Raw genomic sequence first — 24,095 nt, 5'->3', positions numbered from 1 at the left:
GTTAGAGTTGAATAAACATAGACTTTATTTGAAAAATAAATTGTCATGAATAATACAATTAAGTACAACTAAAATATTACAAGTAAGTCCTCAATTTAATCCTCCGATTTCTCCCTTTTTGATCACATGAAAAATAAGAGTTAATTTTAAAAAGAAAAAGAAAAAAAATTTTAAAAAAAATTCTAAGGTTAATTAAACAATACTCAAATTTGAGAAATTTTTTGAAGAATTATTTTTGAATATCTAAATTTCTAATAATTAAAGACTAAATTCATAAAAATAATTTAAAAAAAAACTTTAATGGTAAAAAACAGAGTGATCAAAATAAAATTTTATATAAATATTAATTTTCAACAATATAAATTATTTAATCATAAAAATTAATTTTTGAAGTTAAATGATTAAAAATATAATCTAATATCTAAAAATAGTGACAATTTTTTTTAATATAGAAAATTTCATGCTTATCTATAAAAAAAATTAAAATTTTTAAGGATAATGTCTAGATAATTTTTAATTATAAGAACATTATTTTTGGTAAATAATTTAAAATAAATCAGATAACGGTGAAAAAATATCAAAAAAAATATTTTAATAGAGAACATAATATTTTATTATAGTAAAATAAATTTTTACAAAAATAACTAGAAAAACATTTTTAATTTTTAAAATATAATTTTTGTTAAGAAATTTATAAAAAAAATAATAGTAAAAAAATCTGAATTTTTTCTACTTATAAGTAACAAATTTCTTCTTTATAAAAAAAATTTAAAATCTAATTAATTTTAAAAAGAAGGGATACAAAATAATTTATTTGATAAATTTAACAATAAAACAATTTTTTAAGCATGTAAAAAAATATTAAGGTAAATTTAAAATTAAAACAAGCGTAAAGATTGAACATAAGCATGTCTTAGACACCCAATATAGATTCCTACCTACTGGATTAATCAGGAACTCTCTTGGAATATATTTTCTTATTACTTTTCTAATTTGACTCTTTGTGATATTTAAAATACCAATTTAATGCTTGATAGTACTAACATTACTCTCAATTATAAATTTTTCTTTTTTAATTTTTAATTTTATATTTCTAATTTACAAGAACCTTTAGAAAATATTTTAACAAATTTATATAATTTATCGAGAGGTAGAGAACGTACCTCACTTACCAAGTCAGTTACGTTAGTAGGTGCTCCCATTTTATCGCTGCTTTCTTCTAACGTGTCTCCCCCCTTCGTCGATGCTCATCTTTGATAAAGTCTCGTCGTCTTCTTGGTGACTTGCCATAAGTGCAAGTCCGGTGTATGGTTTAATCTCTTATTCGGATGACGACAATTAGTCCCACGTCGCCTTTAAGTTTTTACAATTCATTCGGGTTGGTCTTTTGTTCTTGCCCTTTTCCTTCAATTTTGGACAGTTATTCTTGATGTATCCTTCTTCATTACAGTTGTAGCATTTAATCTTCCTTTTGCTTTTAAGATGCTTCTTGGTCTGTGACTTGTTAAAACTATTAGACTTAGAAAACTTTGAAAATTTTCTTACTATGAAAGCCGTTTTATCTTTATTGAGTGAATCTGACTCTAGTTCGCCCTTCTTGTTGGTTGTTAATGCCAAGTTCTGACTTGGATTTTTTTCTTTTCTTGTACCTGCACATCTAGACTCGTGTAATTCTAATATGGAGAATAAATCTTCTAAAATACTTACCTTTATATCCTTTAAGATATAGTAGGCATCTACTATTGAAGTCTACTCTAGATCTGGAAAAAGCGTTAAGTGCATAACGAATTTAGCCTCGATTTATTACCGATTCATCAAAGTTGGTAAGTCCGATAATTAACTCTTTGATCTTCACGTGTCGTTGAGCCACCGTCTCTCCTTTTTTCATTCGGAGATTTGCCAACTGGCTTCAAAGGATGTTCCATCTTGCTAGCTTTGCTTCTGATGTGCCTTCGTGAAACTCCAGGAACTTCTTCCAGAGTTCTTTTGACGACGTGTAGCTTCTGATGCGGTTAACTTCTTAGGTAGTAACACACTTAGTAGGTGGTATTCCGCTTTGCTGTTGGCAACGAAGTCATTTTGCTCCATCTTCGCCCAAAGATATTCTTCTGTTTCTTCTCCTTGTTGATCCTTGAGAACTACAAAATCATATTTGATTATTAAAAGGATTTCAAAATCGATTTTTAGAAATACCTCTATTCGACGCTTCCAGTGTGCGAATTCCCCCTTGAACTTTGGGGGGTAAATGCTTGGTCCGACCATCATCTCCTTACTTTAGCAAGTGATTAGTCCTTCTAGAGCGGTCCGAGACTCTAATACCAATTGTAGGTCCCGGTGCGGCCGACAAAGGGGGGTGAATTGCCTGAAATTATAAGTATACACTTCCTCAATCTTTCGATTTAAGTTAGACAAACACTTAATAAATGAATTGAAAGATGAAATACATAAAAAGGAAACACGAGATAATTAGCGAATCCTCAGATGCGGGGAAGGCTCGTACAAGCGTTGAAAGCACAACTACGAAAAAAAGAATAATAAATTTGAAATACAAAAAGTGTTGTTAAATGAAGAGGACTAAGACTCTATTTATAACCTACTGATCGAATTATCTGGTTTGCTGATGTGGCATCTCCAAGCACCTGGACTCGGTCCGGTCACCCTTAGTTGTGCGCCTTATCTGCTCGCAACGTCTACTCAATTGTGCAATGATAAAAATTCATCCTTGTCTGGGCGCCTGGACTAGTCTGGGTACTCGAAGTGCTGCTGACGTGGACCTGAAAGTCATCCGCAGTAGCGCCTATTCGACAAGGCGCCCAAAGGAGTCCGGGCGCCTAGACAAGTCAACATAGTGTTGGCTTGTCCGGTCTGCTGCTCCAGTCGATTAGGTGATTCTCCGGCCATTCACAGTTGAGCTCATCCGAACCCAACTCCGACCTTCTCTTCGAGCAGTCTTCCGCTCCGGCTTCTCGTCTCTCAGAAACACCATGCATATCCTTCTCGCTCCACCAACATACTCTTCCATAGTTTTCTCGCGCGTCTCTCGAATGCACCGAGCCCGTCGACTCACTTCCCATGTCATCTTTCTCATCCACTATATTTTTCACTCGATTTCTTTTATTTTTAAATTCCTACATAGATCCACCAATATTTTAGAAAATTTAATCTAATTTACCATACCAAAATTTATCCGAAGTACTTAGGAGGCGTTTGGTTTAGGGGATTAGGAGTGGGGAATGAGAATGAGAATCATTGATTGTCATTTTTAATGTTTGGATTATAGGAATAAGAATACAAATAAGGGAATGAATCCTTGAAATTGGGTAATAACTCATTCTCATGTACCTTCCCTTCAATGAGCCAGTATCCTATTTTCATCAATCAAAATATTCTCTTATTCCAAAAATACCCTTGACCTAAAACTAAAATTTTCTCCCTTAATATCAAATATCAAAATTTATTCATTTAATTTTTCTTTCATATAACTTCTCTCTCCTCGTTCTCTCTCATCATATTTTCGCACACTTTCTCTCTCCTTAATTTCTCTTATCACACTCTCTTTCTTTTTTTTCTCATTACACATTCTCTCTCATCATACTTTCTCTCTCCTCAATCTCTTCCATCACACTCTCTTCCTTTTTTTTCTCATCATACTTTCTCTCTCCTTAGTCTCTCCCATCACACTCTCTTTTCTCTTTTTTTTTCTCATCACACTTTCGCTCTCATCACACTTTCTCTCTCCTCAATTTCTCTTATCATACTCCCTCCTTTTTTCCTCAACAAGTTTTCTCTCTCGTCATACTTTCTCTCTCCTCAGTCTCTCCCATTACACTCTTTTTTTTTTCATCACACTTTATCTCTCATCACACTTTCTCTCTGCTCAATCTCTCTTGTCACACTCCCTCCTTTTTTTTTCCTCAACACACTTTCTCTCTCATCATACTTTCTCTCTTCTCAATCTCTTCCATCACACTTATTGTTCTCTTTTTTTCTCATCATACTTTCTCTCTTCTCAATCTCTCTCATCACACTCTCTCTCCTCATTTTTTTCTCATTACATTTTCTCTCTCTTCATCCTCTCCCATCATGCTTTCTCTCACATCATTTTCTCTCTCTCATTTTCTCTCATCATGCTCTCTCCTATCACACTCTCTTTTATCATTTTCTCTCATCACACTTTCTCTCTCTTCATTCTTTCTCATCACATATTCTCTCTCATCATACTTTCTCTCTCATCATTCTCTTTCATCATTTTTTCTCTCACATTCATCTTTCTCTCACATCTAATTTTTTCTCTTATTTTCCTTTAAGGGTAAAAAAGAAAATTTTGATTTATTCCGATAGAAAATATACAACTAACCAAACATTACTTTTAAGAGTGATATTCATATTCATATTCATTCCCATTCCATAATACAATGATTCTCATTCCTATTTTTATTTTTAGTAAAGAATCAAACATCTCTTTACACTATACATTAACACTCAAGACTAGAAGATACCAATAAAAATATTCATTTACCAGAAAGATTTTTGTTTTCGAACCAGATGTAAGAAGGTCGACTTTGTCTTCTTCTTAGTCAATTACACGCGTCCTCCTTATCTTATTTAAAGATACTCATTGATTAAGGGGCAGTTAGTGAATCATGGATTTGGAAAGTCAAAGAATGCTCATTTCTGTGGTTGCTGCTGCAATTATTATCTTCTTCTTCCGCTTCAATTGCTTCTGCTATGCTCAGAACTGTAATGTTTCTCTTTTTCTTAATTAATCAATACCTTTTTTTTATGATCAAGAGCCCTTTTAATTCATGCTAACTATCGTAAGTAGTTGTGTATGCATGGTTTTTTTCTGAACAGCGCCAGCGTTTGACTTCGTGAAGCATGCGGCAGATGCTCCGCGGGTGTCGTACCACGACTACATCATCGTCGGCGGCGGGACAGCTGGTTGCCCCTTGGCCGCCACCCTCTCGGAGAGGTTCGATGTGCTGGTGCTGGAAAGAGGCGGATCGCCTTACGGGAATCCCAACGTTTCCAACCTCGCTTCTTTGGTCGAGAACCTTGCCTACCTCACCCCGACCTCGCCGGCGCAGCGTTTCGTCTCCGAGGATGGAGTCATCAATAGACGAGCTCGCTGCCTTGGCGGCGGCACCTGCATCAACGGCGGCTTCTACTCGCGCGCCAGTCGACGGGAGGTGATGGATATGCGATTGAATCCGAAGTTGGCCGACCAGTCGTTCCAGTGGGTGGAGCGAGAGTTGGTTTTCTGGCCTCAGCTGACGGAGTGGACTTCAGCCTTCAGGGCAGGGCTTCTGGAGGCTGGAGTTACCCCTGATAACGGCTTCACCTACGAGCACTTGGACGGCGCCAAGGTCGGGGGGACCACGTTCGACCCAACCGGCCATCGCCACACCGCCGCCGATCTGCTCAAGTACGCCGACCCTGCCAGGATCACCGTGCTCTTGCGCGCCACGGCGCAAAGGATCTTGTTCAGGAACGTTACTGGCCAGCATAAGAACCCGCAGGCGTACGGCGTGGTGTACAAGGACGAAGCCGGCAACATCCATAAGGCCCGCCTCAAGGACTTCTCCGCAGGAGAAATCATACTGTCAGCCGGTGCTCTCGGTAGCCCGCAGTTGCTCATGTTGAGCGGCGTTGGCCCCGAGGACCACCTCAAGTCCTTCGGCATCGAGGTGGTCCTGGACCAGCCGATGGTCGGCCATGGAATTGCCGACAACCCATCGAACATCTTGGCCGCGCCTTCGCCGGAGCCACTGACAATCAGTTCGGCTCAAGTCGTCGGAATCCAGCCGGGCTACTACATGGAGTCCTTGACGGGCTTCTTGGTTGCAGCGCTTTTGGGAGACAGCTCCTTCCAAGGCGGCGTAGTAGCTGAGAAATTAGCAAAGCCTCTCTCCCGAGGATATCTTCGTCTTAAGAATCTCGACGCAGAGGACAATCCATCAGTAACCTACAACTACTTCACAGAGCCTGAGGATCTTAGAACATGCGTGGAGGGATTGCAGACGGTCATGAGAGTGATCGATACCCAAGCGTTGTCCGAATTCAGATACCCGAATCAAACGGTGGAGTACTTGTTGGCTCTCACCGCAAGCTTAGTCGTCAATAACAGAGCAAGAAGTGCGCAGGACGCCACTTCGCTGGAGCAATACTGCAAGGACCTCGTGCTAACCCTTAGCCATTTCCATGGCGGCTGTGAAGTAGGGAAGGTGGTCGACCATGAGTACAGAGTGATCGGCGTGGGCGGGCTCAGGGTGATTGATGGATCCACTTTCAGTTTCTCCCCGGGAACTAATCCTCAAGCTACTCTCATGATGTTGGGCAGGTAATAGTCATCTGAATTTCAGTGCTCACAAAATTGTACTATGTGTCTAATTTTGATTATTATAAAAGCATGCTAATCACTAATGAATGCGCTGCTGCTGTTTTTTGTGATGGTGATATTTGTAGGTACATGGGAGTTCTGATAGGAAATGGTGGTGTTGAACCAAGTGACTGATCCTTCTTACTTAATATAGCCGAGCCTATCCTCTATTTATTTTCACAATAAATATAATATTATAGCAATTTGCATAATAAATGTAATATATGGTAAAAGTTGATTCGTTCATTTCCAATGTCTCCTTCGTCAATCTATCCCTATACCAACATAAAAAAGATAAATTATGGGTGACTACTATAGTCATTAGTGTAGGTGGTTAAGACATAGGAAATACATATTCGGACGTGTCAAATTTCGATATCAAAATCTCATATGATAATACTTTATATCTCAATCACTGTACTGTCTAATATTGTGGCAAAAAAAGAATTAAATCATATTATTATCTACTTGTCTGTGCAACGAACAGAATTCCTCACACAAAAAATCACTTTCTGCAAAGCTTCAAACGGTTCCAGAAGAAGTTAATATGTGCATTTTGTATAATTCTCTCAAGTCAGTATTCCAGTTAAATACAATGCCACCAAAATTTTGCATCACACGCATTCTTTATATGCATAGAAAAAACAAGTGATACCTAGATAAAAAAAATAAATAATATTTGTCATGACATTAGATATTAGATACTAGTGGATACTATACTATGTTGTTATAATATGATGATCATTTATTTAGTCATAATTTTTTTTATCTATCTATGATCCTTTACCTAGCTTTTTAATAGATAAATCTTCATCTAGTATAACTTTTCATCTAGTCATGACCTATCACCTAACCTCTTAATAGATAATCCTTCACTTAGCCATGACCTTTCATCTAGTTATGACCCTTTACCTAACCTTTTAATGGATAACTCTCTATCTAGCCATCTCTTCATATGCCTTGGTCATCCCTTTCATGATTATAAATAGCCAATGCATTGTCTTCTAAAAGCACACTTAAATCATTTATCAACACTTTGTGAAATTCGTCCAAACCTTAACTACATTTTGTGTAAGTTTTTGTCTAAGTTTCGATCAACATGTGTAAGTCCAAGTCCCGTAAAGTTTCTGTCCAAAATCGAAGAAGCTTCTGATCAGGTAAGTGGGCTTTTCGTTTTCGACTATAGCTTTGTACAATCTATGCTTTCTTTTCATTATCGATCATTTTATACTGCTCATTTTATTTTTCTGAATTCCCAGATGTACTATTATGACTCAAGTTAGATATAGTAAAAGAGAATTTCTGAAAACATACTAAGATATGATACCGAAAAGCTTAGGGGTGATGATACCAAAAAGCTTTAGGTCAATGGGGAACTAAAAGTTCTGTCAAAATTAAACCCTAAATCTTTGGGGACTAACCCTATATATAATAGACATCTATTATCAGCCTATAGATGATGATAAATGTGAGACTATAAGTTCTACACATACAAGGTCTGTATCCAATAATCAAAATCCAATAAACCTAAGTTAAATTATTTTAATGGATTTGATTTGTACTCATATATATAATTTATAATTAAACCTACTAATTAAAGATAATAACCAACATTTCACCTATAAGATTTCCCTATAATTGATGTTGATCCAGTTGTAAGAACAGGGGGCCCCGTCCGGAGGAGTCAACGCCACGTGGAAGTCAAAGTAGCAGATGGTCGGGCGGAGAGGGGCGGGTTCGACCGGCCGGGCGGCCCGGCGGTGTCTAGTTGATGGTTGAAGGTGTCTCGTCGAAAGTCAGGGTTCCGGCGTTCAGCGGATAAGATCGCAGGGCCGATCGGATTGCACGCTCGGCTATAGTCATCAGGTAGCATACTGTTAACAGTCTCCCCAAAACACGTGATTGAGAATCTCCCAAGTAAACCACCGTATACGTCCGGCCGGATGTCGCGGAAGCTGGCCGGTCAGACTTTCTCCAAGGAGTAAGGGCAAAAGGACAAGTGACATCTTTTTCTGACAGCGAGTATGTTCCACATGTAGGCCATACTTCAAATCTTATGACAGGGTGTTCCGCTGTCCCATCGAGGACATGCTTGGACTGTAGCAGTATGGGTCAGGTAAGCTCACTGACGAGTCCTTACTGGGGTATGGGCCGCTGCCACGTGTACACCTCGGTAGGTGTACACTCGCTTCTCCGCTGCCCTATATAAAGGCCCTCATCCTTCGCCGGAGGTAGACATTCTAAGATTAGGAGCCACTTTTTCACTGCTTGCTTGCCTGACTTGAGCGTCGGAGGGTCGCCGCCGGGAACCCCTTCCCAGCCCGACTTTTATGCAGGTTCGCTGGAGCGTCGTCCGAACGGTCGAAGATCTACGTCAGACTCGGGGAGCGCCACGTGCCCAGCGTCCGTTGATTCAATTTTCGGACAAGATCAATTTGGCGCCGTCTGTGGGAACGCACCTGCATCCGAGCGGAAGCAATGGACGAGGCTGGACGACCGCCCACGGTGATGCTCTCCACGAAGGAACTCGACGCTCTAATCAAGGCAAGAGCAGCTAAGCTCGTGGAGCAACAGAGAGAGAATGCGCAAGCCGAGCGGCTGAAGCAACAAACAACGTCAGCATCAGGTGACCGAGCGGAGGCAATTATCCCCGAGCGGAGGCAATGATCCCCGAGCGGACGCCTCCCCCAAGACAATGATCCAACCAACATTCAAGGGGGAGCATCGCCGAGCGGATGAAGATAGATTGGGACTTGGATCAACCATGAAGCGCAAATCATCTCCAGCCGTACCGAGCTGGGTGAGAGGTGCGCTGATGTAATTTTATATATGTTTTGGTCGCCTATGTCCTTGTAAAGCAAGAAGCAGAAATAATTAAAGGATGACAAATAGCTTCGCCGAGCGGCTGTGTTAAAGATTAGCGGAAGACCGTCGAGCTCCGACGTTAAATATCGAGAGACGAGCCGGCGTCTATAAATCATCCGAGCGGAAGACCGTCGAGCTCCGACGTTAAATATCGAGAGACGAGCCGTCGTCTATAAATCATCCGAGCAGAAGATCGTCGAGCTCCGACGTTAAATATCGAGAGACGAGCCGGCGTCTATAAACCTTCCGAGCGGAAGACCGTCGAGCTCTGATGTTAAATATCGAGAGACGAGCCGGCGTCTATAAACCTTCCGAGCGGAAGACCGTCGAGCTCCGACGTTAAATATCGAGAGACGAGCCGGCGTCTATAAATCATCCGAGCGGAAGACCGTCGAGCTCCGACGTTAAATATCGAGAGATGAGTCGTCGTCTATAAATCATCCGAGCGGAAGATGCCGATAAAAGCGATACAGATAGACGAGGCGGCGTCTATAAATCATCCGGCGGAAGACCATCGAGCTCCGGCGTTAAATATCGAGAGACGAGCGGCGTCTATAAACCTTCCGGCGGAAGACCGTCGAGCTCCGGCGTTAAATATCGAGACGAGCCGGCGTCTATAAATCCTCCGGCGGAAGACCGTCGAGCTCCGGCGTTAAATATCGAGGCGAGCCGGCGTCTATAAACCCTCCGGCGGAAGACCGTCGAGCTCCGGCGTTAAATATCGAGGCGAGCCGGCGTCTATAAATCATCCGGCGGAAGACCGTCGAGCTCCGGCGTTAAATATCGAGAGGCGAGCGGGCGTCTATAAATCTCGGCGGAAGACCGTCGAGCTCCGACGTTAAATATCGAGAGACGAGCCGGTGTCTATAAATCATCTGAGCGGAAGACCGTCGAGCTCCGACGTTAAATATCGAGAGACGAGCCGGCGTCTATAAATCATCCGAGCGGAAGACCGTCGAGCTCCGACGTTAAAAATCGAGAGACGAGCCGGCGTCTATAAATCATCCGAGCGGAAGACCGTCGAGCTCCGACGTTAAATATCGAGAGACGAGCTGGTGTCTATAAACTCGTCGAGCGGAATATGCCAATTAAAAGAAGGTAACTGCCCCAGAAATTCGCCTCCAATAGTGTTGGATCATCTCTACGTTCCGCTCGGCCCAGCACCTAAAGGTACTCGACCGACGTCAAAGCGGAATATTTAGAAATATTACGTATTAAGCCGAGCGGAAGGGCAACGCCAAATACTTGGTAACTTTTCGAATACCCGAGAGGTGATAATAGGCGAGCGGGCAACATACATATTCACTAGCAAAAAGACAGTACGTGAAAGAAAAGCGTTGCATTAAGATTAAAACTTTAGGCCGAGCGGCCTAAGTACAAAAAAGGATCCATTTTGGCCGAGCGGCCTAATTATATATAGAGACAGTCTACTCAATGTAGTCATAAAGGTCCTTGGGGATACTTTCCAAGAGCACCACTTGATCGCCGGCCGGAATAGTAGTGGACTCCGGAAGAAGACCCTTAGACTTCAGATAAGTGGTGGTGGCGGTCATGGCCAAGTCAAAGGCTGTGTACATCCGCTCGCAGATTTTCTCCAAGAATTCAGGCGAGCGGATGTAGCTCTGCCTTAAGGCAGCGATTCGACTCGGCTCGGCATCTTGATATTCTTTGAAAGCCGCTTGGGAGCTAGTAAGGGCCTCATTCAGATTCTGAAGCTTGTCCGCGTCGGCCGAGCGGCCCGCCTTCTCCCTGTCGAGTTGCTCCATCAGCTCCTTTACCTTTAGCTCCAGGCCCCGAGCCTCCACGTTCTTTTTCTCCAGATCGGAGATGGCCGTATTTTTCCGAGTGGTGGCCAGGATTAATTTTGTGTCAAGCGACTTGACTTGTCACTCGGACTCGGCCAGGGCATGAGCCTGATCGGCCGCCTTCCTCTGCTCGACCGCCAGCAGATCCTGAGCCTTCTTCAGCTCCTTCTGCAGCTCGGAGTAAGACGGGCCTTGAGAGCCGGACGGACCGCACGCCGCCTTCAGTTGCCTTAACTCCTCATCCACCAGGGCTAAACGATTGGAGACTGCAATCTCCTCCACCCATTTCTAGCAAAAGAAAATTAGAGTTATTAGTGGCCGATCGGAAACAATGTGTACAAAACTTCGAAGAAAGCGAACTTACCCCCGTGACCTCCTGCATGTGGCTATTGGCCAAGTTCCGGAGGGGAATCAGCGCGATGCGCGCCCGAGCATCGGCCCACATCTCAGCTAGGGGCCCTTTCAAGGTAATGGTGTGCTCGGGAGCGGTTGGTCGGTCGGCCTCTGGCAGCAGTTCTTCAGTCGGGAGATGAAGAGTGACTCGTACGGTGCGACCATGACCGTGGGTCGTCCGACCGGCGGTCGGAAGAGGATCAGAAGCCGGCGCAGAAAACTGAGAATGAATGGGTGAGCGCTGGACTGAGTGACGAGCGGGCGGAAGGGTGCTAACCGGAGTAGCCTCAATTGGAACAGCCGGCTCGTCCCATTCGGAAGGCGTCCGGTCGGACGAAATGACTTCGACCTCTGGCGCCTTTCCCCGAGCAGTTGCAGTGACCCGCTCGGATGGTTGGACCGCGGAGGTAGCTGACCGCAGGGGAGTCTCCACTCGGCGTCTCTTTGGTAGAGGTTGCTCCTCCTCTCGAGCGGAACCTTCCTCGGGGACAGTTGGTTCCCTAGTGGGGGTGGCTCCGCTGGCCACGTTTTGTTGAGAAGTTGGAGCGGCCGACTCAGCCTGAGTCCCGCTTTCCCCTTCATGGGATTCGACCGGCTGGATACCCAGCATTTCCATTTCTTTGGCCGCCGCGGCTTCAAGCGCCGCCGCCTTTCTCTTCAAAACGTCGGCCATTACCGAATCCATGACGATGTCCGCTGCAAAGGAAAGAAGAGAAATCAGTTAGCAATCAAAACAAAGGACCAAGTAAAATGCCTACCAAAGCCGCTCGGAAGGGGAGTCCGCATTGGACTCAGGCCGAAGATGTACATCACCCCTTCGTGAAGAGGCTTGTTGATGTCAAGCCGCAGACCAGCTAGCATATTTGCCGCATAGAGGTAGTCCGGTCGAGTCTTGAACTTCTTCAGCTCGGGAGTGGAGGGCAAGTTGACCTGCCACTTGGTCGGGAAGTTGGCCTGATCGGGCATACGGATGTAGAAAAAATAATCCTTCCAATGTTTATTGGAAGTGGGTAGTTTGTTGAAGAAGACTAAGGCGGGCCGAGCTTGGAACATGAAGGTGCCCGGCTCGGCTTGCTTGGGATAATAGAAATAAAAGAAGACCTCCGGTCGGAGGGGGATGTTGTGAATCTTGAACAAAACAACAACACCGCAGAGGAGACGAAAGGTGTTGGGTACTAGACTGCCGAGCGGCACACCGAAAAAATTACAAACATCTATAATGAAAGGATGTACAGGGAAACACAGACCGGCGGTAAACTGGTCACGGAAGACACAGAAAGCTCCACGCAGCGGCCTGTGCGGCCGAGCGGAAGGACCGGCTAAAAGAAGTTCAAAATCTTCGGGGATGTCGAAATTGTCTGTCAGAATATCAAAATCGCGCTGGTCGAATCAGGACTGTATGGTGGTGTACCATGGGCCGAGGGACTGTTCTTCGGGATGGGAAGAGCTAGCCATGAGTCGATCGGAAGGAGTCAAAAAGGTAAAAAGGCAGGAGAAAAACAACAGCCAACGAAAAGAGGTTTCAAGGATTGGAACTAGGAAAAGAAATACGGATGAGACACCGGAAATGAGGAAGAAAAGTTATAAAGCCTTACAGAGAGGAAAGGGATCAAGGAAGAGGCGCCGGAGAGCGTCGGAGAGCGTCGGAGAACAGAAACGGTATCGTCGGAGCTCCAAGCGCTGGGGGCAGAGGTTGAAATCGCGGAGGCAAATGAGAGAAAGAAGGAAAGGAAGGATTTATAGGGTGGAGGCCGGGCGGCCTCCACCGTTGGATCTAGGTCACGGGAATCAAAGCGCACATCGCGCCGTCCATTTCGAACCGCCTCGATCTCATCAAAGCACCACACCGCCGCCACCGTACGATGACGACAGTTCTCCACGTGGCGTTTGGTCATTCGATGCATTTAATGAGCGCATGCTCAGCCTTAATGTCGAAGGTTGGCACGGGTTACGAGGAGATCCGAGGAAGGTTGCTGTTGACCAACCTAGGCCATCCCTGCGGGAAGCCGAGCAGAGGAGGAGTGCCTGAAGATGCCGCCCGGCTAGGCTAGTAGTCCAGTCAGTCGGACTAATCGCCTCCTTCGACTAGACTTGAAGGGGAGGCAAGTGATCCGGTTGTAAGAACAGGGGCCCCCGTCCGGAGGAGTCAACGCCACGTGGAAGTCAAAGTGGTAGATGGCCGGGCGGAGAGGGGCGGGTTCGATCGACCGGGCGGCCCGGCGGTGTCTAGTTGATGGTTGAAGGTGTCTCGTCGAAAGTCAGGGTTCCGGCGCTCAGCGGACAAGATCGCAGGGCCGATCGGATTGCACGCTCGGCCATAGTCATCAGGTAGCATACTGCTAACAGTCTCCACAAAGCACGTGATTGAGAATCTCCCAAGTAAACCACCGTATACGTCCGGCCGGATGTCGCGGAAGCTGGCCGGTCGGACTTTCTCCAGGGAGTAAGGGCAAAAGGACAAGTGACATCTTTTTCTGACAGCGGGTATGTTCCACATGTAGGTCATACTTCAAATCTTATGACAGGGGGTTCCGCTATCCCATCAAGGACATGCTTGGACTGTAGCAGTATGGGTCAGGTAAGCTCACTGACGAGTCCTTACTGGGTTATGGGCCGCTGCCACGTGTACACCTCGGTAGGTGTACACTCGCTTCTCCGTTGCCCTATATAAATGCCCTCATCCTTCGCCGGAGGTAGGCATTCTAAGATTAGGAGCCACTTTTTCACTGCTTGCTTGCCTGACTTGAGCGTCGGAGGGTCGCCGCCGGGAACCCCTTACCGGCCCGACTTTTGTGCAGGTTCGTCGGAGCGTCGTCCGAACGGTTGAAGATCTACGTCAGACTCGGGAAGTGCCACATGCTCAACATCCATTGATTCAACTTTCAGACAGGATCAGATGTCATTCTACATCTTGAAATATATTGATCTTGTTGTCATTTTTATTAGAGTTGTGATATGCTTTATGTTGGTTGTGAATACAATATCCAACACATACTTTTAGTTATTTTTTTTAAGGATGATGTTGCCACGTAGTAGCATAGTTATTAGAATCATATGATTTACAATTCAAATCACACAATTCTATTTGTATTAAAAAGGATTCAAACTATACGGGTGAATCACTTATTTGTCTCATTTGACATGGTTCAAAAAAATTTTGGTTAATATATTTTTTTAACTCGGTAGATTATAATTCCTGGCTCCGCTATCAGTAATAATGATCGAAAATGATGATATGAAGACTAGAAAAGTATGTGAAAGAAATTATATGTAAAGTCAAAAATTTTAAAAAAAAAATTATATATATGGGAGGGAAATGTCACAGGACCTCTCTTTGATAGAAACTTTACAAGAAAAATTAGAGGAGAAGCTCTAAGATATAATAGTGTTTTGATATTCTACGTATCCTACCTTGCACATTTCGTACCCACTCAAAATTTTTTTTAATTTAAAATTTTTTGTACTTATTACTATAATCTAACCTATAAATTCTAAAAGCAAAATCTTATTGACACAATCTAGAGCTTAAAAAAATTTGACCAGGACAAAGAGAGAAAGAAATGTTATGCTACATATCACTTGTTGTGGATCCGTGCACACCCCGACTCGAGGTGCCTCCAATGTATTGGAGGCACCTTCGTCAATTTTTTTTAAACATAGTTGAGGTGCCTAGATCAAATTCAAAGCCTCAATTCCTTTTTTTTTAATCAATATTTCCGTAAAAAGGATCACTATACTCCATGAGTAGCTAAAATTTTTAATTTTTAATAATATAACCCAAGAGGGAAGTCTGAACCATAAAGGGAAAAACTTATTAGCTTAAACTCATTATAACACAACCCTTAAATCCTAAAATCTTAAACCCTAAATCCATATAATATATCCCGTGAGTATCTAAAATTATTAATCTTGAACACTATAAATCAAGAGGTAAGCTTGAACGCTAGAGGGAAAATCTTATTAACACAAACACATTAGAGCCCAACTCCTAAATCCTAAAAACTTGAACCTTAAATACATATAATATACCCCAAAAATAAACAAAAAATAAACAGATAAAGAAATAAAGAGTTAAGGTGCCTAGATTTGATCCAGGCACCTCAACGATATAGAAAAAAAATCCTAAGGCACCTCCAATGCATTAGAGGAGCCTTGGGTATGTGATATATATATATATATATATATATATATATATATATATATATATAATTCTTTCTCTTCTCTCCTATAATTGCTTACAACAATCACTATGATACTAGTTTTTAAAAGTGGCGCAGCTGCTGCTACACGTCTGCTATAACATGTGGCAGTCTATAATGTTGTAGAAGTTACTACATAGTAACTGCTACAACATTGTAATAGCTACTACCCTGTAGTAGATATTGTGTAGTTGTACCAGCTACTACACAGTAACTATTACAATGTTGTAGCTGCTACTATATAGTAAATGCTACAACGTTGTAACAGATACTGTGTAGTTGTAATAGCTACTATATAGTAATTGCTACAATATTATAGCAGCTACAACGTTGTAGATGTAGGATCAGTGCGCACATGAGGAGGGAGGTGAATTACGTGTATTTTAAAAATGAGTATCTTTTTAAATACGAGTGTGCAGTGGAAAAATAAAAATAATTAAGCAAAGAAAAATATAATTCGAACACAAGGAGTTACTTGGTTCAGAGCCTTCGGAGAATCCTACTCCTAGACCCACGATCTCTTTGACTGTATCGACGGGCAATCCACTATAAACCTCTTCCAGAACCGCTGGAAGAGAGAATCAAATACAAGTACAAAAAATCAGAATGTCTAACAACCTATACTTTCCTTTTGCAAGTATGAAAGACGTACAAGAATATTAAATCATTACCAACACTTTAGAAATGTAGAATCTGAATGGGCTTGTATGTCCGTGTTGGACTGCCAGCAGTGGTCGGATGTCTTGGAGCAGTAGTGTAGCAGCAGAGTGTGGCCAAGGCAGTAGAAAAGTTGTTGAAGCTTATAGCTTCTGTTGGCCGAATACTTCTTTTAAAAGGTGTTGAGGGCCCTCCAACCTCCTTGAAAGCACCTCCAATTGCAAGTCTAATAGCCAAAACTTTGGTTGTGATAAACTTTTGTTGGAACCCTAAGGTTATTTTTGGTGTGATCAACCAAGTTATGTTACGTCATGTTATGTTCTAATCCCTATGTCTAAGTGTGCAAAAGTTTAGGAGTACAGGAAGTCGAGCGGAAGATGCGACTAGCGAGAAGGACGACATGGGAGTGAGCCGATGAGCTCAGTGCGTCTGAGGGACAAGATACTGCGGAAGAGTACACCGGTAGATGAGAAGAACATGCACGAGATTCGAGGGACGAGAAGTAGGAGCGGAAGCCTGCTTGAGGAGAAGGCTGAAATTGGGTTCGGGTGAGCCTTATTTTGGTTGGCCGAAATCACCCAGGTGAACAAAGCAGCGTGGAAGAGCTAGAGTGGAGCTATGGAGCAGCTAGAGGTGCCTTCAATAGGAGTTGAAGGTGCCTCCACAACCTTCAGGCAGAAGGCACCTTCAATGGCTAAAGGCGCCTTCAACCAGTCATGGAAGGCGCCTTCCATGGCCATGAAAGGCGCCTTCGACCAAGCAAGTCTGGTCGTTGCGGAAAAGGATAAAGTTTTATCCTTTGCCTCGCTGGAGGCGCTTTCCAGCCTTATAGAAGGCGCCTTCAGCCTACGAATAAGATTTTGCAGGGGCTATAAAATGACCCTTGGAATTAAGAAAGAAGTAACAACTTTTGTATTCATTTCCTAGCAATAGTCTAAGCTATTAATGAGTGTAAGAGGCTTCTCCGTCTTCACCGAAGGAGACTTTTTAAGAGCTTTCATTTGTCTTGGATTAACAACCATCTAGGTTGTAACCAAGTAAATTCTGGTGCCTCTTTCTTTAATTTTTTTATTGTTTAATTTTATTTGTTATTGCTGCTAACTTGAGTTGAAAGTTCAAGAAGGTGTTTGTTTTAGTGTTTCAGGCAACTCAACACTCTTCAGCCGGCCTACAGGCCTACCGGCCTACCGGCCTACCTATCCAATAACTTTGACACTTGCGGTCTTTATCCGAGTGATGTCACCTTCCAAGTGCTCCAAGGCACCTTTGTGTCATGCTCTAGGGCACCTCCAACTACATGGGAGACACCTTCGTGCCTTTCTGTGTGGATCCTTGGTCAAGGTAGTTAAGGCACCTCCACTTGAACATGAGGCGACTCAAATCACTATTCACTCGAGGCTTGAAGTGCTTTTCATCCCTACAAAATGAGTTAATCCAAATAATAAACTATACCCTGCAAAACAAAATTAGCATAATAATAAAATAGCATTATTAATTAGATCATGTATTTCCAAGACTAGGATCTAGTTATGGTCTCAGTTTAGATTTCCAAAATAGATATAAATTGGACCAGTACATAAAGTCCCTAATTGGGACTCGTCCTCACTAGCTCACTCTCCTCTAGTGACACACCTTACTTACCATATATAAACGCTTGACTTTCCTTTGGCTTACCAGGTGTTCCCATCAGTTGTTAGGTTTGTAGATCCAACTGAATTTTGACTAACTGTTAGGTCCCACGAACCAGACCAACCAGACTTTCCGCTAACTATCAGCTCTAAAGACCTAGCTGAATTTCAGCCTGGTGTTAGGTCCTCCATATCTATCAAGTCCTGTACACTTGGTAAAAAGTGTAGATCATGCAACATCTAACTTTAATCCATTTGTCATTCATTAAAACCTAAGTTTGATCATTGGTGCTAACTACACCAACAATAGCAACTACTATATATGTTGTAACAGCTACTATATAGTGGTAGCCGCTATACACACTAACTGCTGCAACGTTATAATAGTTACTATGTTGTAGCAGTTATTATGCTGTAGCAGTTATTACGTTGTAGCACCTACTTTGTAGTTGTAAAGGGTACTACACAGTAACTACTACAATATTGTAGCAGCTACTATATTGTAGTCACTACTGTGTAGTTGTAACAGCTATTACATAATAACTACTATAATGTTGTAGCAGATATTATGTTATAGCAGTTACTATATTGTAGCCGCTATACATTGCAGCAGCTATACTATCTTTAAAAATTAGCACTATAGTAATTGTTACATGTAATCGTAGGAGAGAGAAGAAAGAATTTTATTTTAATTTAAGAGAAAAGAGAGAAAAGTTATTATGTGCAGATGTGAGAGATTAAAAAAAAATAAATTTTTACGACATCAGAACGTCGACGTCAGATATCGTCATGATCGCGCATGAAGTCTTGAGCAAGATATCATTTCTCTCTATATATATACTTATTTGCTAAACAGAAATACATTAATACTATATTCATCAAGTAGCTTATATGTTCATATTTAACGAGTAGCTTATATGTTCATATTTAACGAGAGGTGTAGTCAAAATTCAAAACTATCTTATCCTGACCGTCAACTATAATTCATATAATAAATTAATTAATTCAAGAATATAAATAAAATAAAATAAAATATGTGAACTTTAATTACTGAAAATATTAAACAAAAGTATTTAATATTCAATACATTTAAAATCATGGATTAAAAATATTATTAAAGATGTGCTCTGCGATTCCTTTGAGAATCAAACTCATTAATTAGTAAATCATTATCCATTTTTTTTAACTAACTTTTATTTAATATAAATGATAAGTTATTTTAACAAATTTCAAAGCTTAAAATGTTCATTCCGTTATTATTATTGTAAGAACGAAATTAAAAGAGTTCAAACAAGACGTATTAATTTATCAATTAAATAAATATATTAGATTCAATATATAAATAAAAAATATAATTATAATGTATAAATAATTAGAAATAAAAAAAATCATCTGTCAATCAAATTATAGGTTCCTGATTTATTTGTTTTAACTAGGGGTGTAAACTAATCGAATCGAGCAGAATATATAGAAAAATTTAAGACTCGAATTCGGCTCGAAATAGGTATATTCGAGTTCGAGCTCGATTCGAAGCTCGAAAAATTCAAAATATTTGGTTCGAGTTCGGTTCGAATTAGGGTTCGGGTTCGAGTTCGAGTTTGGCTCGAAATATTCGAACATATTCGCGAACTATTCGAATTATTGCTCCAAAATAAGTTCGAAAGACTCAAAATTTATTTGTTTAATATATATTTAAATTATATTAATAAATATTAAAACTCGCGAGCGGCACGAACGATATAATTTGGGCTCGAGTTTGCCTCAAAAAAAAATTCGAACATGTTCGAGTTTGGCTTGAATTCGATAAATTCGAATACAAATCGAATATTTTTCGATCCGGCTCGAAAAGCTCGCGAGCCGCCTCAATTCGTTTGCAGCCCTAGTTTTAACTAATCTTCAACATAATTATGAAACGGTTAATAAATTCAAAATTTTTTCATGACCAACAACATCAAGCTTATAGTGATGTAATTGTATTCTCAAGTAGTACAAATATCGTACATCAAAATCAAGAGAGTAGAATTTCTTAATAAGTCGATAGATATGATTAAGATTAAGAAACTTAAAGTTTTCTTTATGTTCCAAAGTACAACTAATCGGATTACAAATTTTGAGTGTCATATCTTTGAATCTACTATTAATCTCTTCAATTTGAAAATCTATTACAGTAATAAATGATTAACTCATGCATTTTGTTTGCAATAAAACTTCATTCGTATAGTTGATCTTCACTAGGAAGAGGAAATGATTCATGTTTCTTTAAACTTTGTGGTTTTAAATAAATTATTTACGGTCCTAGCTCGCTAAGGAAACCAAACTGTTGAAAAATAAAAATCCTCTAAAATCGTTATCAACTGAACAAATTAGAATGTTAATATTTAAAAGATCAGACCAACACATTTGGGATATAAAGCAAAGATTAGATCAGGTTTCCACAACCAGCATTCGTACTTTCTTTATAAGTTTTCTCTGCGTGTGAATAACTAACAAATATTTAATTAATCATATTTTATTGGAAATATTTCTTCATTATTATTTTCTTAATCAATCATGCGTGTTTTTTTTTAATTCAGGTTTTTAATTTTTCTACCTTGGGTCATTGGTTCGGTCCTCTGAGATTTTTCATCGATCAGCATGATAAACTCGTGAAGTACATAAGGATTTTAATGGACGATCCAATATCATGAATAATTCGAGCACCACAAGCATATGAGATGTCTTGTTAAGAATTGAATCCTCATTACATGAGAGTCCATTCTATCTATTACTTAAAGATGATAATAGGTCGGATCAAATTCCATATTATTTGTTCTCATCTCCATCTCGTTCCCATCTAGTATTCAATTTTCAAATCATGCCCATGAGCATTGGATATTCATATCCTATCTACATATCCTAAAAAACCAATCCTCGTATCCAATTATTTAATTGAGTTAAAAAAATCCATAATACCTTACGTTTTCGTCCATAAAAAAGTAGATCAGAGAATGAATCATCAGTAATTATGGTTGGATCGTAATCATGATCCTATTGTAATTGGTTGCGATCTCTTTCTAGGTTCACTGTCTCCCAGATTATAGTTTAGGTCGGGACGAATAAACCAAGGGCCTCCTGACTCGACGCTCGATAGTCTGGCCACTTGTCCATCATCGATAGTTTTCGATCATCCATCCTAATCCAAATTATAATCTAAGATCACTGAACCCAACGAAAAATCATAATTAATTATAATCGGATCATTTACATAATCTGACCGTAATTATAATTAATTCATCCACTGAAACGTGTTCCGAAATATATATATATATTAACCAGCAGATCTCCGTCTATTCTCCATCGAATTTCAAAAAATTTATCATCCCTCTACCATTGAAACGTGTTCAGTAGGCTATGTGTGTAATCCTGTGGCAAAAGGCGAAATCGCTCGCCCCCAACACTTCCGTCGCACCCGACCCAAGGTCATCACGAGGGAGGTAAATCACAACATCCTGAACGAGCATGTGACAGGTGGAGTGAGTTGCACAAGGACCGAGGATTTACGCCCTGACTACCTTGAATTTCGACCTCGCAATCTTATGTGACAAACATCCCACCATATACCAATTCGGATGATATGTAGGGTCAGCTATGTGTGTAATCCTCAACTTATATAAAGTTGATCAATGATTGATCCAATCATATCGATGCACCGCGAAGCTGCTCATTGATTAAGTTTCAGTTAGTGTGAATCATGGAGTTGGGAAGACAAAGAATGCTCATTTCTGTTGCTGCTGCTGCAATTATTATCTTCTTCTGCTTCAATGGCTTCTGTTATGCTCAGAACTGTAATGTTTTTCCTTTTCTTAATTAATCAATACTTTTTTTATGATTAAGTTCCCTTTTAATCCATGTTAACGATCGTATAATCAGTTGTTTATGTATGGTTTCTGTGAATACCGCCAGCGTATGGCTTCGTTAGGCAAGCGGCAGATTCTCCACGGGTGTCGTACCACGACTACATCATTGTCGGCGGCGGGACAGCTGGCTGCCCCTTGGCCGCTACCCTCTCGAAGAGGTTCGACGTGCTAGTGCTGGAAAGAGGCGGATCGCCTTACGGGAATGCCAACATTTCCAACCTCGCCTCTTTCATCGAGAACCTCGCCTACCTCACCCCGACCTCGCCGGCACAGCGCTTCGTCTCCGAGGATGGCGTCATCAATACACGAGCTCGCTGCCTCGGAGGCGGCACCTGCATCAACGCTGGGTTCTACTCGCGCGCCAGCCGCCTGGAGGTGAAGGATATGGGATTCAACCCGAAGCTGGCCGACCAGTCGTTCCAGTGGGTGGAGCGAGAGTTGGTTTTCTGGCCTCAGTTAACAGAGTGGACTTCGGCATACAGGGCAGGGCTTCTGGAGGCCGGAGTCACCCCTGATAACGGATTCACCTACCAGCACTTGGACGGCACAAAGGTCGGGGGAACCACGTTCGACCCAACCGGCCATCGCCACACCGCCGCCGATCTGCTCAAGTACGCTGACCCCGCCAGGATCACCGTGCTCTTGCGCGCCACGGCGCAGAGGATCTTGTTCAGGAACGTTACCGGCCAGCATAAGAACCCCCAGGCGTACGGCGTGGTGTACAAGGACGAAGCCGGCAACATCCACGAGGCCCGCCTCAAGGGCTGCTCCTCAGGCGAAATCATACTGTCAGCCGGCGCTCTCGGTAGCCCGCAGTTGCTCATGTTAAGCGGCGTCGGCCCCGCGGACCACCTCAAGTCCTTCAGCATCGAGGTGGTCCTGGACCAGCCGATGGTCGGCCATGGCATTGCCGACAACCCGATGAACATCTTCGCCGTGCCTTCGCCGGAGCCACTGACTATCACTTCGGTTCAAGTCGTCGGAATCGGGCCGGGCTACTACATGGAGTCCTTGACGGGCTTCAACTTAGTCGCAGCGCTTTTGGGAGGCAACTCCCCAACCGTCCCTTACTTCTTCCAAGGTGGCGTAGTAGGTGAAAAATTGGCAAGGCCTCTCTCCCGAGGATATCTTCGTCTCAAGAATCTCGACCCAGAGGACAATCCATCAGTAACCTACAACTACTTCACGGAGCCTGAGGATCTTAGAACATGCGTGGAGGCATTGCATACGGTCATGAGAGTGATCGATACCCAAGCGCTGTCCGAATTCAGATACCCGAATCAAACGGTGGAGTACTTGCAGGCTCTCACTGCGAACTTAGTTGTCAATAACAGAGCAAGAAGTGCAGAGGACGCCACTTCGCTGGAGCAATACTGCAGCGACCTCGTAATGACCATTTGGCATTTCCATGGCGGGTGTGAAGTAGGAAAGGTGGTCGACCATGAATACAGAGTGATCGGCGTGGGCGGGCTCAGGGTGATTGATGGATCCACTTTCAGTTTCTCCCCGGGAACTAACCCTCAAGCAACTCTCATGATGTTGGGCAGGTAATAATAAACTTAATTGTAGTGATAATAAAATTATACCATAGGGTCTAATTTTGATTAATATGAAAGCATGGCTAATTACTAATGAATGTGCTGCTGCTGATGTTTGTGATGGTGATATTTGTAGGTACATGGGAGTTCTGATAGGAAATGGTGGTGTTGAAGCAAGTGACTGATCTCCTTGCTGATATTCAAAAGTGTGTAGCCAATCCTCTATCTATTTTCATAATAAATGTAATATGGTGGCTGATCCTGTACGGAATCTGAGTCAGACGGACTGTCAGGCAAGGTGGGCGGAATGTTGACTGAATCACGACGTCCCGGAGGGGGGAGGGGGGGGGTGTGCTGAGATGGCTCCCGTGTTGACCAAGTTGAAAATAAATGTAATATGGTGGCTGATCCTATACGGAATCTGAGTCAGACGGACTACCAGGCAAGGTGGGCGGAATGTTGACTGAATCGCGACGTCTCGGGGGTGTGCTGAGATGGCTCCCGTGTTGACCAAGTCTTTGACAGTCCTCTGGTCAACACTACCTGTAGTCAGCGATCGGGATGACCCGACCCCCGGTATCCCGATACTCGAGGCAGATCCAACGAATATATGAGTACAAGACTAAGCCATAAAATAATGAAATATACATAGAATATGAACGGAAAACGTACCCTGACCCAGGGGGACGCCCTCGGATGGGACGCTGCTCGAGTTGTCGCGACCCGGAAGAATAG

General features: G+C 42.3%; 2 protein-coding genes across 2 annotated transcripts; both read left to right on the top strand.

The window, feature by feature from the left end:
- The first annotated feature begins 4,606 nt into the window (after positions 1-4,606).
- On the top strand, positions 4,607-6,625 carry LOC121981305 (protein HOTHEAD-like). The gene is made up of 3 exons (XM_042533753.1): positions 4,607-4,740; positions 4,855-6,340; positions 6,466-6,625. Exons 1-3 carry the CDS (start codon positions 4,644-4,646, stop codon positions 6,512-6,514), a joined length of 1,632 nt encoding a protein of 543 aa, XP_042389687.1. The 5' UTR covers positions 4,607-4,643; the 3' UTR covers positions 6,515-6,625.
- Positions 6,626-21,614: 14,989 nt separating this feature from the next.
- LOC121981303 (protein HOTHEAD-like) lies at positions 21,615-23,657 on the top strand. Its single transcript, XM_042533752.1, has 3 exons — positions 21,615-21,750; positions 21,869-23,369; positions 23,497-23,657. The coding sequence occupies exons 1-3, from the start codon at positions 21,657-21,659 to the stop codon at positions 23,543-23,545; spliced, it is 1,644 nt and encodes a 547-aa protein (XP_042389686.1). The 5' UTR covers positions 21,615-21,656; the 3' UTR covers positions 23,546-23,657.
- The last annotated feature ends 438 nt before the right edge of the window (positions 23,658-24,095 follow it).

This window comes from Zingiber officinale, chromosome 5A (genome assembly GCF_018446385.1).
Source record: "Zingiber officinale cultivar Zhangliang chromosome 5A, Zo_v1.1, whole genome shotgun sequence".
Classification (NCBI taxonomy): Eukaryota; Viridiplantae; Streptophyta; class Magnoliopsida; order Zingiberales; family Zingiberaceae; genus Zingiber; species Zingiber officinale.
This window is presented reverse-complemented; position numbering and strand designations above follow the sequence as displayed.